At 38.8% G+C, this 14,847-nt stretch overlaps 3 protein-coding genes and 1 non-coding gene across 6 annotated transcripts in view; 2 read left to right on the forward strand and 2 right to left on the reverse strand.

The window, feature by feature from the left end:
* Positions 1 to 6,946, reverse strand: part of myom1a (myomesin 1a (skelemin)) — a 27,659-nt gene extending 20,713 nt beyond the window's left edge. For 2 of the 3 annotated variants that reach the window (XM_085388372.1, XM_085388371.1), the window contains exons 1-6: positions 6,639 to 6,946; positions 1,632 to 1,772; positions 1,336 to 1,519; positions 1,079 to 1,236; positions 768 to 860; positions 543 to 631 (exon numbers count right to left, since the gene is read on the reverse strand). In XM_085388372.1, coding sequence (XP_085244498.1) covers positions 543 to 631; positions 768 to 860; positions 1,079 to 1,236; positions 1,336 to 1,519; positions 1,632 to 1,772; positions 6,639 to 6,931 — 958 coding nt within the window. In that variant the 5' untranslated portion in view covers positions 6,932 to 6,946. Of the gene's footprint in view, positions 1 to 542; positions 632 to 767; positions 861 to 1,078; positions 1,237 to 1,335; positions 1,520 to 1,631; positions 1,773 to 4,946; positions 5,159 to 6,638 lie in introns of all 3 variants that reach the window. The other variant, XM_085388373.1, reaches the window with a different exon arrangement.
* Positions 6,947 to 7,509: 563 nt separating this feature from the next.
* myl12.2 (myosin, light chain 12, genome duplicate 2) lies at positions 7,510 to 9,902 on the forward strand. The gene is made up of 4 exons (XM_085389029.1): positions 7,510 to 7,663; positions 8,666 to 8,873; positions 9,046 to 9,207; positions 9,375 to 9,902. Exons 2-4 carry the CDS (start codon positions 8,690 to 8,692, stop codon positions 9,545 to 9,547), a joined length of 519 nt encoding a protein of 172 aa, XP_085245155.1. The 5' UTR covers positions 7,510 to 7,663; positions 8,666 to 8,689; the 3' UTR covers positions 9,548 to 9,902.
* Positions 9,903 to 9,911: 9 nt separating this feature from the next.
* On the reverse strand, positions 9,912 to 12,717 carry bag1 (BCL2 associated athanogene 1). Its single transcript, XM_085389028.1, has 7 exons — positions 12,585 to 12,717; positions 11,835 to 11,963; positions 11,665 to 11,747; positions 11,469 to 11,582; positions 11,239 to 11,346; positions 11,080 to 11,142; positions 9,912 to 10,984 (listed from the first exon to the last, which is right to left on the reverse strand). The coding sequence occupies exons 1-7, from the start codon at positions 12,619 to 12,621 to the stop codon at positions 10,895 to 10,897; spliced, it is 624 nt and encodes a 207-aa protein (XP_085245154.1). The 5' UTR covers positions 12,622 to 12,717; the 3' UTR covers positions 9,912 to 10,894.
* A 1,336-nt stretch (positions 12,718 to 14,053) lies between these two features.
* Positions 14,054 to 14,145, forward strand: trnar-ucu (transfer RNA arginine (anticodon UCU)). The gene is given in 2 exon segments: positions 14,054 to 14,090; positions 14,110 to 14,145. It is a non-coding gene; the product is annotated as a tRNA-Arg (tRNA).
* The last annotated feature ends 702 nt before the right edge of the window (positions 14,146 to 14,847 follow it).

Raw genomic sequence — 14,847 nt, forward strand, 5'->3', positions numbered from 1 at the left:
GCTCAGATGAAGAGGGACAACATTTATGTTTCCTCTCATGGGTAAATGTGCACTTCATTTTTCAGTGACACGGTTGGCATGTGTAGTTTGGTAAAAAGAAAATAGCGGCCGTTTAAAACTTCCCCTAACGAGGTTTGTAGATTTTGAGCAGCAGACTACTGGGAAACAAAACTGCTGCTGAATTCAAATGTAATTTTTGGCTCTTCCAAAAGTGTTGGCTACTATCTTTACACTCAGGAGAAGGCAGACATCTTTTTGGCGGAAAGCTACCAAAACTGGCAACTCAACACAAGAGTACAGATGAAAAAATAGACCTACAGGCCAGAGGGGTGAAATGCCCCTTTGACGCTCGTGAATGAGCTTTAAGACCTTCCTGTGGTCCGCGAGTTGGAGGGATTTGTCTCCTGAAACATACTCAGGGCACAACTGTAGGACACTGCTGAGTTTTAAACCTCTACTTTGAACTTTGACCGCTAACTGAAATCGACTAGAGCTGCTGCAGAGAGGGACATGTGGAAAAGAACATTAAACGAGTTACCTACTTTTCACAACCACAGAGGCCACAGCAGAAGCTTCCCCTTTCACATTGAGGGCAGAGATATGATACTTAGCAGTGTCGAGGAAATCACAGCTGGAAACAAAATGGTTATCACGATTAACTATTAACGGCATGAATAGATTCAGCGCTGCAAAAAACAAACAAACACTAATACCGTTTATCTTGGGTGTGTGCTGTTAATTCAGACGCCAGCTGAATGATTACCTACTTCTTGATCTCCAGAGAGTGCATGTTGTAATTGCTCTCAGCTGTGTACTTCTCGGAGTGGGCTTTGGCATCGATGAGGACGTTGTTTTTATACCTTAAAAGCAGCAGAAAACCAATGTTTATTTTTACTCTTGTCTTCAGAGTTTTTAATTGCCATGGTGCATGTAGGTGTTTATGTGGCAACTGTGGAAAATAAACTCGACTGACGTGTTGGATGGAAACTTCTCTATGACACACGCATGACAGACTGTTTTCATCAGCCTCTTTTTTTGTGACTCAGAGAAGAAGGGAACTTATAAACCTGGAACGTACCAGGCAATCCTGGGTTTGGGCCATCCAGCCACGGTGCAGTGCAACTTGACATCCTTGCCCTCCCAAACAGTCTGTCCACGGGGCTTGACAATGAACTCTGGGCGGTGTGTCAGGCTGTCTGGGTTCATTTTCTTACGGAACTCCGACCATTCCTCCATCTGTAGCGGGAGTGTGTGATATGAAGCCCATCAACGCCTGTATGGGTCATGTGAAAATGGTTAAACCTTTGCATTCACAAAACTATGGAAAGGATTTACCGTCCTGCTCATTTCCAGGCGTTCAGCAGATTCCCTGACATGCTTTGACCTGGTTTTCTTCTCCACTTTCACCTCCATGGCCTCCCTGGCCTCCCTGACAAACAGGTTCCTCATGGCCACATAGTTGATGCCCTCCTCTGTGACCTCCTCCTGGGCCTCCATTAAGCCCCGAACTACATCATGACTAGAACGATACAAACCAACCAAGATGTGAGAACAGAGAGGACACTATGAATCTCAGAAATTATACTGATTACTTGCTAAGAAATATCCACAAACTCAGATTGCATACTCACTTGGCTCTAAACACCGGAATAACATAGCCGATAACTTCTTTGTCCTTGTCCATTGCCAGGTAGGTGCGTTTGGCTCTCTTGGGTAGTGGGCTCAGTTTAACCACCTCCTGCCCCTTCTCTGTCTTCACAGAGATCTTCTTGCTAAGAGGTAAAAGGCATAATTGATCTTACTAAAGCAACAGTGTAGCTCCAAATAAATTGCATGATTATTTTTTTTTATTATTATTATTTTATTAAATAATGATGTGCTGAGTGATTGTGGAAGATTCCTTGGCTTTTTTCAAAGAAAAAAAAAATTTTTCATCTTCAGAAGAAATAAAATGCCAGTTAGCTGAGTGCCAGAGAAACAACCTGAGCCAGAATCAGACTTCTGCATCCGTTTGTTTTCTTGGAACAAACAAACAATAATAGTAAATGTGGTTCTCAGTCTTTTCTTCCAATCACACAAACTTTTATAAAGTTTTCTTTACCCAGTTACAACCAATGCAAAAATATTCTTGGTGGAAAATATTAAGAATCACATTACAATAGAAACACACCAGGATTTTGACAAAGACAGAAGGGCGATATTGTGCTTGTTTTTGATGTTTCTGATGTTTCACTCAAAACTAAACATTTAAATAAATATGGTGGTTACATAAAGACATATTCAGCTGGTGCTATAGTCCAGTTACTCAGAGAGGAAGATGTATTCCGGTCCGCTCCCTAAGATCCTGACCCATTTACAGTCTGTTTCATTAGCCTCTTAGTCCTCACTATTGTCAGAAGGCTTTGTTTTTAATGGAACTGGGACTGCTGTACATAAGACTTGTTTTAAAGCCTCACTCTCACTCATGATCTCTGCCAAGTCAGCGCTAGTCTATCCATTTGGCATGAAAAGGAAGCAGGAACGCGTGGCTTTGATGAAGTCTGTTATGTACTGGTGAAGCAGGACACAATCTGTGGAAGGTGCTCAATGCACAGCAGAGACAGACAGATGGAGTCTCACAAAAGATGCTGTAATGTCAGGACGTTATTTCTATTGCTGACTCACCAGGTGAGCTGAGAGGATGCCTGCTTCAGTGTGAAACAAAGTCAAAGGTAATAAAGTTTGATGGCTGAAAAAGAGCACTTCTTTTCCGACTGACAAGCTACAGAATGTCAGTCTGAAAATCAGAATCAGTAAAGTACAAATTGATTTATTTTTTTTAGTAAATAAACAAGACACAGATGCTTAAAATCAACAACAGCTATTCTGTACTACTGGCCCACGAGTTAATACCTATCAGACTACTGTGAAAGCCAGCCTGCAACCAGCTACAATATCATCACTTCTTTACAATGTCTTTACAGTTGGCTTATAGGCAACAAGCTCATGTCGCATCTTCAAAAATAGCTTGGCTGTCCAGGAATATAACTGGCAGCCCTTCACTACAGCTGAAATTCTTTCCTTGACCTCATTTAGAAAGTTATCCCAGCTCCAGCATGTACACTGAGCACCACAGCTTAAATGACAAAGAAATGCTAACCATACTGCATGTTGGTACGGGAAGGTGCATGTTCATAAATTTCAGAGACAAAAGATAAACAAAAACAAGCCCAAGAAAAATCACTGGCTTAAAAATAGAACCTGACTGATATTTCTAATTAGGAGGAATACCGATACATTGGCTAATTCTTTTTTTTCAGACACATGAAACATATGCAGATTTTCCAGTATTTGATAGGTGTAGTTATTTACGTAGGCTGGTTGTGTTTAAGGGATTTGAAAGACTTGCCTTAACAGAAGTTACAGAGTGCCCTCTGGTGGAGAAACACTGCAACATCAACACTCAAATATGGCTGAAGGGTGTTTCTCCGATCTTCTTTCCCTTTTTTAAATGTTTATTTGTCAGTCATTATAAATGGTGATGCTGACAGAGCAGCAGACAGTTATCATTGTCCAATAGTATCGACCTGTCAATAAATCAGTCAGGCTTTATTTAAATTCCTTACAATATTCACTAATGTGTAGTTTTAAAGATGTCAAGGTAAGGCTGTAAACCTTTTGCCATTATTAACCTTTTTGATCAAATTGAAATCCTTAAATTGCATATTTTATTCAGCTTGTGGCCTAATAACAATAATGTGCAATTTAACAGAACAGAAAACAAATGAACAGAAGAAAAGAAATTATTTCATTGAAGAAATAAATGTCTTAGCAATGTTGTTGTATTCTAATGCTGTTGTTGTATTGTTGCATTCACTGTTTTTCTGTATTACTTCAGTGGGTTAATAGATAAAAGTATGTCAATATATCAGCTCTAACACAGTGGAAATTATTTTATTTAAACATTACAGTCTGATCCAACATTGCAAACATTCTCCCACAATGTTTAACTTGCAAAAGTACATTTATTTGCTGGCAAAATGCCTCATGAAAGTCTAGCGCCAAAGCATCACAAATAAATAGTTTGTCCAAGTTAGATAGTGTGTGGGAGTCTGTGTCAAACATTGGATCAGTTTGTCCCTCTCCTATGCACCTGCCTCCTTAAATAGATGTTATAGCAACAAAACTCATGTATAAACACAAACACATGAGAAAAAGCCTTTGGATATGAACTTAGAAACATTACTTTAAGATATAGACTTTATAAGTGGATTACTCTCATATAACTGGACAATTTAGGAGGTTCGATATTGACATGTCTGCTTTGACACTTAGAGATGAGATTTAAAATAAAAGTCAGTTCACAAATCTGAGCTATAAAAAAACAAGGGAGAGTGGCTGTTGTTTTACATCTATCCTTCTGTTTACCTGGCAGCCATGTGTAATGGTCCCCATGCTATTACGCCAAGACTCCAGGCCCTGAACCCTATTGCTTTCTTGTACTTGTACTTACACACTTCTTCAGCTTTTTCCTATTTGAACAACTATTACAAAACATTTTTTCCTTCAGATTAAATGTCTAATTCCTGATTAAACCTACCGTATGTAGAGAAAGAGCTGGAAGGAAAATACGTTGTCACCCTCATGATTTACCATTTAATACACTTTAAAACTTTAAAGGCCATGCTACAACAGTATGTTAACATTAAAAAGTGCTATATTTTCTTTTTTAAAAATCTATTACCGTAAAAAAGAAAATCAATTAATAAATTATAGCATAAAAAAGCACCTGCTCTCGATGAAAACCCTTTTTGGTATGCACGCACTCTCCTTCCTGCTGCTAAACCCACTTCAGACCACAAGCACAATGCTGAATATTTGAAGGGGAACATTCATCATTTCTGAAGTACTAGGAGTGGCAGGTTACAACCTTGGACTCTGCAACCCCTTCACTCTAATCCTCTTACCGATGCCTGGTGGTCTTGAAAGTTGAGAATGACTGCTTGCTAACAGACGACTTGCTGCTCAGGTAATAGCTGCTCTCATAGAGATGCTGCTGCTGCTTCTCCTCATGTTGATGTTGATGCTGATGCTGCAGCTTCTGCGTCACTTGTAATGATGCTGACATCCTGACGGCCACTCCGCCAACTTATAATGACTGTCCTTTACTTTACCCGCTCTGTGAATCAATCTGACTGTTATTATTAAAGACTGGTTTCTCTACTGGCGGTTAGTCTAGTGCAGAGGCCGGTAATAAGGTAGTAGGAGCAGGGATTAAGGGATAAGAGAATTGGTTGCTTGTTAAAAATATGTTTTTAAACTTGTTATTGTGATTTTTTGTTTGTTTGTTTTGGGCAAGCAGCTTATGTGTTAGCTCTGGTTAAGAGCTACTTTTGTGTTAAATGAAGCAGCAGGTGATAAACTGGTGGTTTTGATGATTTTTCAATTCAATTTAATTCAACTTTATTCACGTACTGTGAAATCACAGCAACAGTTGCTTCAAGGCAAAGTGAAGACCCTACAACAAAGAAAACCCCAACAATCATATTACCCCTTTGACCAAGTGCTTTGGCGACAGTGGGAAAGGAAAACTCCCTTTTAACAGGAAGAAACCTGTTAAAAGCCATCTGTCGTGACCGCTTAGGGTGGAGGGAGGAAGAAGACGGAAGGAAGTCTTGAACAATAATATGTAAATTTACAGTCAGATCATTTCCTGCAGTGGGCTTTTTAAATGTTTTGTGATGAACTGGACACCAAGCGTGGACAGATGGCAAGAACAAGTTAAAATATACTTACTGATTTTGCAGGTTTTGTGTAATTAAGCTACCAAATATCTATGTTCAGTACTTGCTTAATTGAGGGTTATTTAGTTATTCATATATCCGAGTTATAAAATGTCAGAATATTGTGACAATGGCAAATTCCTAAAGCCTAGATGGTTGTTTCTTCAAAATAAAAGTCCAACTTCAAAGGTTTTATGTTTATTGTAAGACAACATAAAGCAGATTGGAATGAATGAAATATTGATATTTCGTCTAATAATAATAATAATAATAATAATAATAATAATAATAATAATATCATCCAGCTGACCTTTCCCCATGTGAGGCCACTTAAGTTATTTTAGATATGGCTCAGGTTAAAAAGAAGAGCAGCTCCAGCTGGGAGGCAGGCAACAGTAACTATATGATCTGCAGTTTCTCCCAAATTACACAAAACTATTTTCTCCTTTTTATGTGCTTGAGCAACATCTACTACAAGCAGATTAAGCCATCCAGAGTTACACACTGAACTGGACTGTAAGCCATGAAGGCAGAGAATGCATTAAAAACATTTTAACAAGGCCAGGTCATAAAAACGTAAAGTTTTGTAAGGTAAGGCTGGTGTTAATTGGAAGATTAGGATGACACTTCACTACAATGACACATGCAGGCTAATATACCAGAGCACTAGTTCTCAAAATGAACAAAACCCTGTTAGTAGGCTATGTAATAAAACTGATTAATTAAAACACATTTATAAACAAACTAAGTAAAAAATAAATAATCATAATCATACAGTGGAAGCCGGCCTAGGGCCTTATGGAGTCATGGTTTTAAATGATAACCAGAGCACATAAGTACTTCAGCTTATTTAAGAAAATATGCACACTCACTCACCACAAATTAAAAATCCACAATCGCTGAAAATAAGAGAAAATGTGTGTTAATCCAGAAGTAGCTAAAGCAAGTTGAGATCCAGGCAAAGCAGCAGGGTGAGGGGCAGTGGACAGGGCGGCAGTCCACAGAACAAAAATAATGCTGCCACTCGGCAGAATGCGCAAGACACCGTCAGGACCTTTTAAGGCTGGGGCAGCTTTAAATTTAGACCATGAGACCATGAGACAGGCCAGCTGAGCTGAGGAGCTTCTTTTTGGCCTGGCCCTCCGCTGTGTACTGTACTTCAGGGGCATATGCAGGACTCCAGTGGTTTCACCCAGTTCACTGTAATAAAAGGCATATGAACTGCACCACAAACCGAAAAAAGAAGAAGAAAAAATGCCACTAATAAAAGAAAATACAATAGAGGACGGGTTCTCAGTCTTAAAAAACAAAAACCTGCTAACCTAGTACAATCATATCATCCACCGACCAAATTTAACACCAATGCTGTTAAGTTTTAAACTTCACTTTCCCTTAGATTATAGTTTAGCTTATTTGTTTGAAATCGATCCGTTATTATTCCGCTGCGCAAAAAAATATTTAGTGGTTCAACTTCCTTATTAAATATTGAAAACAAAGACTCATTAACCATTTTGGCTAATTCAAACAAACGTCTTGGACATGCAAGTAATTGCTGCCACCTAGTGGTGACATATGTTGACTACATTATTAGTCGTCCGGACAAATAAAAAACATGATTCAATTAAGGCTGTACTTATAATCGTATCAGTGTATAAATCATGGATTTATTATTACCACAAGCAGTACGTAGGTCATTTCATCCAAAACAAGAAGAGGAGAGGGACGTAAACAAACCCAAGGCGTGGAATATTCCAGACTGTTGGTTTCTTCCAACTTCACTCTCATTGGTCAGTTTAGGCAAGAGGAAATAAAACATTGATGTTCCTCTTCATCAGCTTGTGGATGCTGTGGTAGCTGTGTGTGCAGCTTTTTGGGCCTAGAAATTATACGTTTTTTCTAAGGTAGGCGATTTATTTTATGTTTATGAAGCTGCAGAGTTTGAGGACTAAGGACTCGTTTTTTTCTTGTGAATAAATCTCTGCTAGCTCGCTAAGGCTAGCCTGGTCAGTCAGTTATTTAGGTCTGCAAGGGGCTAGCTGGCAAAGCTGGCAAATAATTAAGGGGTTTTCTTCGCATTTTGTGTGATTCCTGCATTGCGCTATGTAGTGCGTGTGTGCTACAGCTCAAATATGAGTGATGTAAACAACATGTCAATACCTATATTTGCGTTATTGTTATGTTATTGCGTGACAGGTGAGCATAATTTGAAATTATATTGATCTAATAACATAAATATCCAGTAAACAAATGACAACTTAAGTGCTTTCGTATCACAAAACAAGTACCGAGTGCATATATCCGTTGTAAGTGATCATAGACTGAGCTAAACTCGTCAGACTCTTTAGTTAGGTTCACCCATTACTGGATTGGACCCCCTTTTGTCATAATTCGTTTAAATCTTCAAGGCATAAATTGAATAAGGAACTATATTTGACATTCCTAACCAAGTCTGCTTTGTTAAGAGACTGCACTGAGTTGGTGGCACATGATGTTCTTGTTGACTACGTACTTGTGTTAATGTAAAGTTGTACCTAACAAAGTGGCCACTGAGTGTATAATATTTAGCTGCTTTTTAAAAAAAGGCAAATTAGGAGGCTATATGACAATGTGATAGTAGTGTCAACCAAATTGACTTTAAATTGAATTACCAACATCTTGTAACCATGTTAATAAGTTTTCATTAGTATTAAATGCATTGCCTGAACTCACCTACATTAACCTTCCAGTTCATAGCTTGCACAGTAAATAATCTAAAGACACTTAATAGCCAGTGTAACCAAGGAACTTTCACCAGATGGAGAGCGTCAGTAATGAAGTCAAGATAAGAAAAAAATGTGAATGAATCTTTCATTTGAACGTGTTGCTTGATCCAAGCTGACAACTTTCATGCTCCTGTATTACAGGAGAGGGACTAACAACCTGCCAACATGTCAAGCAAAAGGGCCAAGGGAAAGAACACCAAAAAGCGTCCTCAGCGTGCCACCTCCAATGTGTTTGCCATGTTTGATCAGTCTCAAATCCAGGAGTTCAAAGAGGCTTTCAACATGATCGATCAAAACAGGGACGGCTTCATCGACAAAGAAGACCTTCATGACATGCTGGCCTCATTAGGTAAACTTGATTTATTTACACATATTTAGTTAGTGATAACGTCTTATGGAGTTAAAACTGCATTATTTGGGGCTCGTATTCAGAAGTTAAAAGATTTCAATCTTTTTCTAAAAACAAACCATTAAATGTGGTTAGCAGGTTAGAGTCACTCTGACCTTGAGCTTTTTCCCAGGTAAGAACCCCACAGATGAGTACCTGGAGGCCATGATGAATGAAGCACCTGGCCCAATCAACTTCACCATGTTCCTGACGATGTTCGGAGAGAAGCTGAACGGCACAGATCCAGAGGAAGTGATCCGTAACGCTTTCGCCTGTTTCGACGAGGAGGGCACAGGTGAGCTGATGTGTTCAACTGTTTAAGTTTCGCATCTTTTTATGTGAATTTGTCTCAGACTCTGGCATGTAGAGACATTGTTTTGTAGTAAGTGCTTAATTTGAAGATATCTGCTCAGTGCTAACATCAGGAAGCACCTGCAAGAGTGAAACTGTTTCTTCACACAGGTGTGATTCAGGAGGAGTGCCTGCGGGAGCTGCTCACCACTATGGGTGACAGGTTTACAGATGAAGAAGTGGACGAGCTCTTCCGCGAGGCGCCCATTGATAAAAAAGGAAATTTCAACTATGTAGCATTCACACGTATTCTGAAACACGGTGCAAAGGATAAGGATGACTAGTGGGTTCATTCTTTACTCCATGTCTATGTTTAATGAGTTTCCATTCAAGTTAGGAAAGCTATGTTCTGTAATTTGGCTCATGACAAAGCTTTACTGTGGTCTACTTTACTGAAGCTCATTTGTTTAAGCTGCTTTTTGGACCTCTGGGTCCCTCCAACCAATCCTACTTTGAAAGCTTGTTTGCACATCTGTCATAACACTACTAGGGGGTCTCTATAAGCTAGTGGAGATGTATAAAAAGACCCCCACGGATAAAGCTGGAAATAAACTGACACCAGATGTCTGTTATTGCAAATGAATCAGCTGTATTTTATAGAATAAGCGTGGAGATTAAAATGTATTCTGAGAAGAATCACCAGTGCTCTTTATTTTTTTTAAAGTTTTATTTTAAAACCAAAGAATTCGATGTGATGCATCAGTCTTAGCACAAGATTCAAAGATACATGAACACTCAGGATCAGCCACTGGATTTAGGTGCTTGATTTCTTAGGATTCTTGATGTTGAATATAGTACATGCGATTGCGATATATGGACCCTCCTGCAGTACTAACCTTTTCTTTTTTTACTTGTAATTTTGCTGTTATTGCTCTGGGCCAATCAGTTTAAAACCCAAATAAATTTTGCTTATCACATATGATGAAGAAAATTTGCCAGTCTCACAAGTGCCAGACTCATATTGGAAAATCCACTCATCAGTTTTCTTAACCACTTTTCACAATTCATGGTCATGGGGGGTGGGAGGCAGGGTACGCCTTGTACAAGGTCGCTAGTTGATTGCTTGTTCTCAAAAGACAGCATGGCAGGTAAAAGCCAGGGAACAGTGACCCATTCAGACCCATAAGGGCAATAAATGTTTATCCCACAACATAATAAGCCTCTTGTGGCCCAATGGGAACAATCCACTATCCTGAGTGGATATTGCTTTTTGGAACTTCCCCAATTAAACAGTGTCTATATATTTCTGATCATAAATCATTCACTGCAGCTTGTGCACAATGAGGAACAAAACTCATTATGTTTTAGACATACAGGGCAACAAACGGGACATTTTAAGATATTTGGCATTGACAGCTCTTTTAGCTAATTAAAATGGCATGTGATCCATTTCCTGCAAGTTCATGGTCAAAGTTTCTCAGTCGGCACTTTGCATCTGTCTTGAACCAAGAGGATTTGCTTGTGTTACGTATCCAACATCGTTCCTGATAACCAGCATCCTTCTTTCCACTTGATCATTTGCTTCACATCAGCAATAAATAAACCAGGATCTGCTTCACACGTGAAGCTTTCTGCACACTTTGCCATTGCTCACAGAGCAATGTATAGAATAAGTGACTAAAGAGACTGCACTATTCTGCCAAAGCCAGGTTTTTTGACTGGATCTTTGATAGATGGTCTGATATACAAGCCTCGATTTTGTCGCACTGGGCGAGGAAATCCTGTGGACATATGGTAAAGATCAGACTTATTTTGATTCTCAATAGTTTTCAAATAAAGCATGATTGTTTTGTCAGAGGGAAAAACAAACACTAACCTGCACTGTTTTTATTAGTCCTTTTTTCTTCATTCTGCAGTCATTGAAATTTTCTGGAACACTCTGTTAAAAGAGGAGCAATTTGATGGTTTGCTATACATGACACACACGATTAAAGCAGACACTCAAAACAGATGCTTACGCTTAAAATAGCATTACCATAGCATCTATCTCCTCCAAGATCTTCATGAACTGCTCAGCTGCTATTTTTACTCTGTGGTCTAGTTTACCCAAGGCCTCTGCCTGGAGATCTTTGGCGAGAAAGCCCTGTGATAGGATAGGATAGGGGTGACAATAATACATTAGAAGATGGGACAAAAGAGAGCTGTGTAATATTTATTTATTTTCCTATATATTATCAAAAAACAAAAAGACCTATGATTGCTTACATTTTTCAGTCCAGTCAACTCCCCGTCTACCTTCTCCAGCTTCTTGGCCATCTGCTCCACACATTTCTCAATGTCTTTGAGTTTCCTCAGTTCAGCTTCTTCCTCTGGGCTGTTCTGTTTAGAGATTATCATCAGTGTTTTGCAAATGCACATATTCAGGCACCAGAGATGTAGCACATGTATAAATGTGCTTTACCCTCTTTCCAATCATCATGAGTTTGCAGCCTTCTTTTATTCCATAGCTGGAAAGGCTCTCTTCCATGTCTTTCAGTGACTTCCCTAAAATTAAAAAAGACAACTTTAAAACCTGATATTTTACATTAGGCCTCATTTGAGTGTGTAAAAAAAGGAAGACTAAAAGTCTACCTTTAAAGATAAGTTTCTGAGAGGCAGGTGGGACTCCGGTGGCTTGAGCGAGAGCATCTGACAGGTCTTTAACAGTGGGTCCTTTTCCATCCTCATGTCCTGTTAGCGTGATGCTGTGCTTAGAGGATCCTGAAATAGGAAAATAAATAAATATTACACAGCTCTCAAGCTATTAAGGATTGGGAGTTATCATTGTCACCCTTTTGTCTTCTATCGGTGTTATTCAGAAAGTAAATGTCACCTACCAGGATTAAAAAAACAATAATAAAAAAAGTCTTTAAAAGTATTTGCACCCATCCAATTACAGAACATGCGGCATATCTCGGAAACTATCGCGCACGTTTGGTTCAGTTTTTAACGATGGGTTGCAAAATTTTGTTTCACTATCGTGTGAGGAAAAATAATTACAAAACATTTAACAAGCGATTGGCAACAATACAATTTCTCTCAGCAGCCCTCCTGTTTCCCAAATGTGCTGTAAAGTGTCTTCAAACGAAACTAATTACAACAGCTACACAATTCTTCATAAACGTGTTTAATAAATGCTGATATTTACAGTAGTTTATATATTTAATTTGTTATTGAAGAACAACACATAACCAGCGGGATTCAAGTAACATAACCACACAGTCTGTGGAGAAGAGCTACAGAAGCTGAGCCGTTTCTAGCTAGCTTTAGCCACAACGAAACCCAATTTTTACTTATATTTTGTGGTGATTAAGGTGTAGTTTAAAGCCGAAATCTTATTACCGTATGCGACTGTCATAGTTATCGTTTGCTCCGACATTTTGCTTCCCGGCGACCTTTAATCACAACATCAAACGCAAAGCTAACTGTTGCTTATTGCTAACTACTTCCGGTGTTACAGTTTAACTGGTGATCGCGTTAAGTGGTGTTATTCCATATGTTCCTCTCGCAGAGAATCCACGAAAAATAGCCCAGGGCTACCAGTGTGTGTAATGTTTGACTGGATTAAAAATGTGGCTTACCAAAAATAATTTATATGTAATAAGTTAATTAACAACAAATAAATAAAATCACCAGTTCATGCAGATACACACGCACATTGCTGTTCTAAATACATCTTTGGGGATCTGCCCGGGGTCATCAGGGATTTGGGGTCTTTCAATATCCTACACCCTCTCTCAGGTGACCAAGGCAAGATTATCTGCTAAAAAATGATTTCTGATATTTAAATTGTTGGCCTATAATCCATTCATGAGAGACATATCTCAAACACGTCTCTCATCAATGGTATCAAGTAATTTTGAGCCTGAAAGAACATTCCTGTCACAACAAAGAAGCTGTAAGTCACTTTTACATATTATTATTTATGCTGGAATAAAGTGTAATTGAGACTCCTAAATGTCTTTTTCAAGAGAAATATGGCCAAGAGTGCATCAGAAATTAATTGGATTAATTATATTTTACCACACAGAGTAGATACAACAATGAGAATATCTTGATGCATGCTCAGTCATCCAGGTAGGTAAATCCCCAAAAGCTTTTCAGTAGGAGAGCCGTTTCGTCACTCATCCAAGTGACTACTTTAGTCTCAGCTGACTTTAGGTTGATCAATGGTCATGAGAATTTACATATTAATGATCAATTAACTGACCTCCTAGCCCATTGTTCCTTCAGTGGTGCTAGTTTCAGTCATTATGCAAATGTACTGTTTATAAGATTGGGGAAACCTAAAGTCAGTTGGGACTGAAGAAGTCACTTGGATGAGCGACCTTACAAAACTTTGGTCATTCAAACCTTTTACAACAAGAGGTGTCAATGTATGTGACGAATCTACGACTAGACATATCTGGACCTACTACTTTTGTGGTTCTTCACCGATCAGCACGACCACCAGTTAAGCTTGAACACCGGAAGTACCCCCTTTTTTTCTTTTCTTTCACTTTTTTAAATGCAATTTTACTTATTTAATATTGAATTTATTATTTAAATTATTTGACTTTTTATTTATTTACTTGTTTAAAAAAGCGGAACAGCAAATACAAACACAACAGCTGCACACAAAAGTGATAAAACGCGAGCCGAAGTCTACAGCGCAACTTGAAACTCTTCGATGAAACTCTGCTGACAGAGGTAAATACATTTAGCTTAAGTGTGTAGAGTTTTCCTACAGTAAAGCTTTTTAAAGTCTGTATAATTGATGTCTGTATGTATAACGTGTCAGGTCATGTTGCGCCAAGGGGGCTCTCCCAACCGGCTCTGTGGCGCAATGGATAGCGCATTGGACTTCTAGTCAAGCTCTTGAGAGGTGATTCAAAGGTTGTGGGTTCGAGTCCCACCAGAGTCGCATTTTTAACCTGACCATCTGTCCTCCGAATCCTCTCAATACCGTTACTAGTCTAAGTCACGGTTACTCGTTAATTGCTGATATCATGCTTACATGATGTTCCTGAATATGTCTTTGGTTATGTGCCCGAGCTCATCGGTGCTTTCGTGTCTTTCACATTATCTCATTCCAGTCTACCACATCTGAGGATCAAGGGCTAAAAACAAAAGTGTCATTGAGATTAAAAAACGTGATGACAGACGTGGCCAGTGGGGGAGCAGACATTGCAACAATTATAACATTACAAGTCTATAATGATTTTTTACATGGCCAAAATAGGTCTGAATTCATGATGTTAAACAACACAAAACAGATAAAATAACGCAGAGTCGTGATATGTTTAGCTGTTTCGCAAATGTAGTTTCTGTATCAGCGCTAACAAATGTTGTAGGTTCTTGTCCCACAGAGCACATGTGTAACTCGATTGCTGGTAATACCAGGCTGTTTCCAAATCACTTCAATGATGTCCTTATAAGTGAAGAACAGTTACTTGTTAACTGTGAGTAAAAGATTATTTGTACCAGGGTGAAAATCCTTTGTAAGGCACTTTTAGGGATTTGCTTGAAGTGCTGAGGTTTAAAGTAACTATATAAGATATTTACAATTCAAGTCGATTTAGTTTTATTTACGCATCACTAAACCCAAACAACAGTCGCCTCAAGG

The sequence above is a fragment of the Rhamphochromis longiceps genome, linkage group LG18 (genome assembly GCF_057381845.1).
Source record: "Rhamphochromis longiceps isolate RC_006_pf linkage group LG18, R_longiceps_female_GT1.1, whole genome shotgun sequence".
Taxonomy (NCBI): Eukaryota; Metazoa; Chordata; class Actinopteri; order Cichliformes; family Cichlidae; genus Rhamphochromis; species Rhamphochromis longiceps.

Bases quoted from the DNA above. Each gene is read 5' to 3' on its own strand.
- myl12.2 (XM_085389029.1), top strand. From the start codon at position 8,690: ATGTCAAGCAAAAGGGCCAAGGGAAAGAACACCAAAAAGCGTCCTCAG. The intron at 8,874-9,045 runs GTAAACTTGATT...GCTTTTTCCCAG, and splicing joins TGACATGCTGGCCTCATTAG to GTAAGAACCCCACAGATGAG. The intron at 9,208-9,374 runs GTGAGCTGATGT...TTCTTCACACAG, and splicing joins TTTCGACGAGGAGGGCACAG to GTGTGATTCAGGAGGAGTGC.
- bag1 (XM_085389028.1), bottom strand. From the start codon at position 12,621: ATGTCGGAGCAAACGATAACTATGACAGTCGCATACG. The intron at 11,583-11,664 runs GTAAAGCACATT...ATCTCTAAACAG, and splicing joins TCATGATGATTGGAAAGAGG to AACAGCCCAGAGGAAGAAGC. The intron at 11,347-11,468 runs GTAAGCAATCAT...ATCCTATCACAG, and splicing joins AGTTGACTGGACTGAAAAAT to GGCTTTCTCGCCAAAGATCT.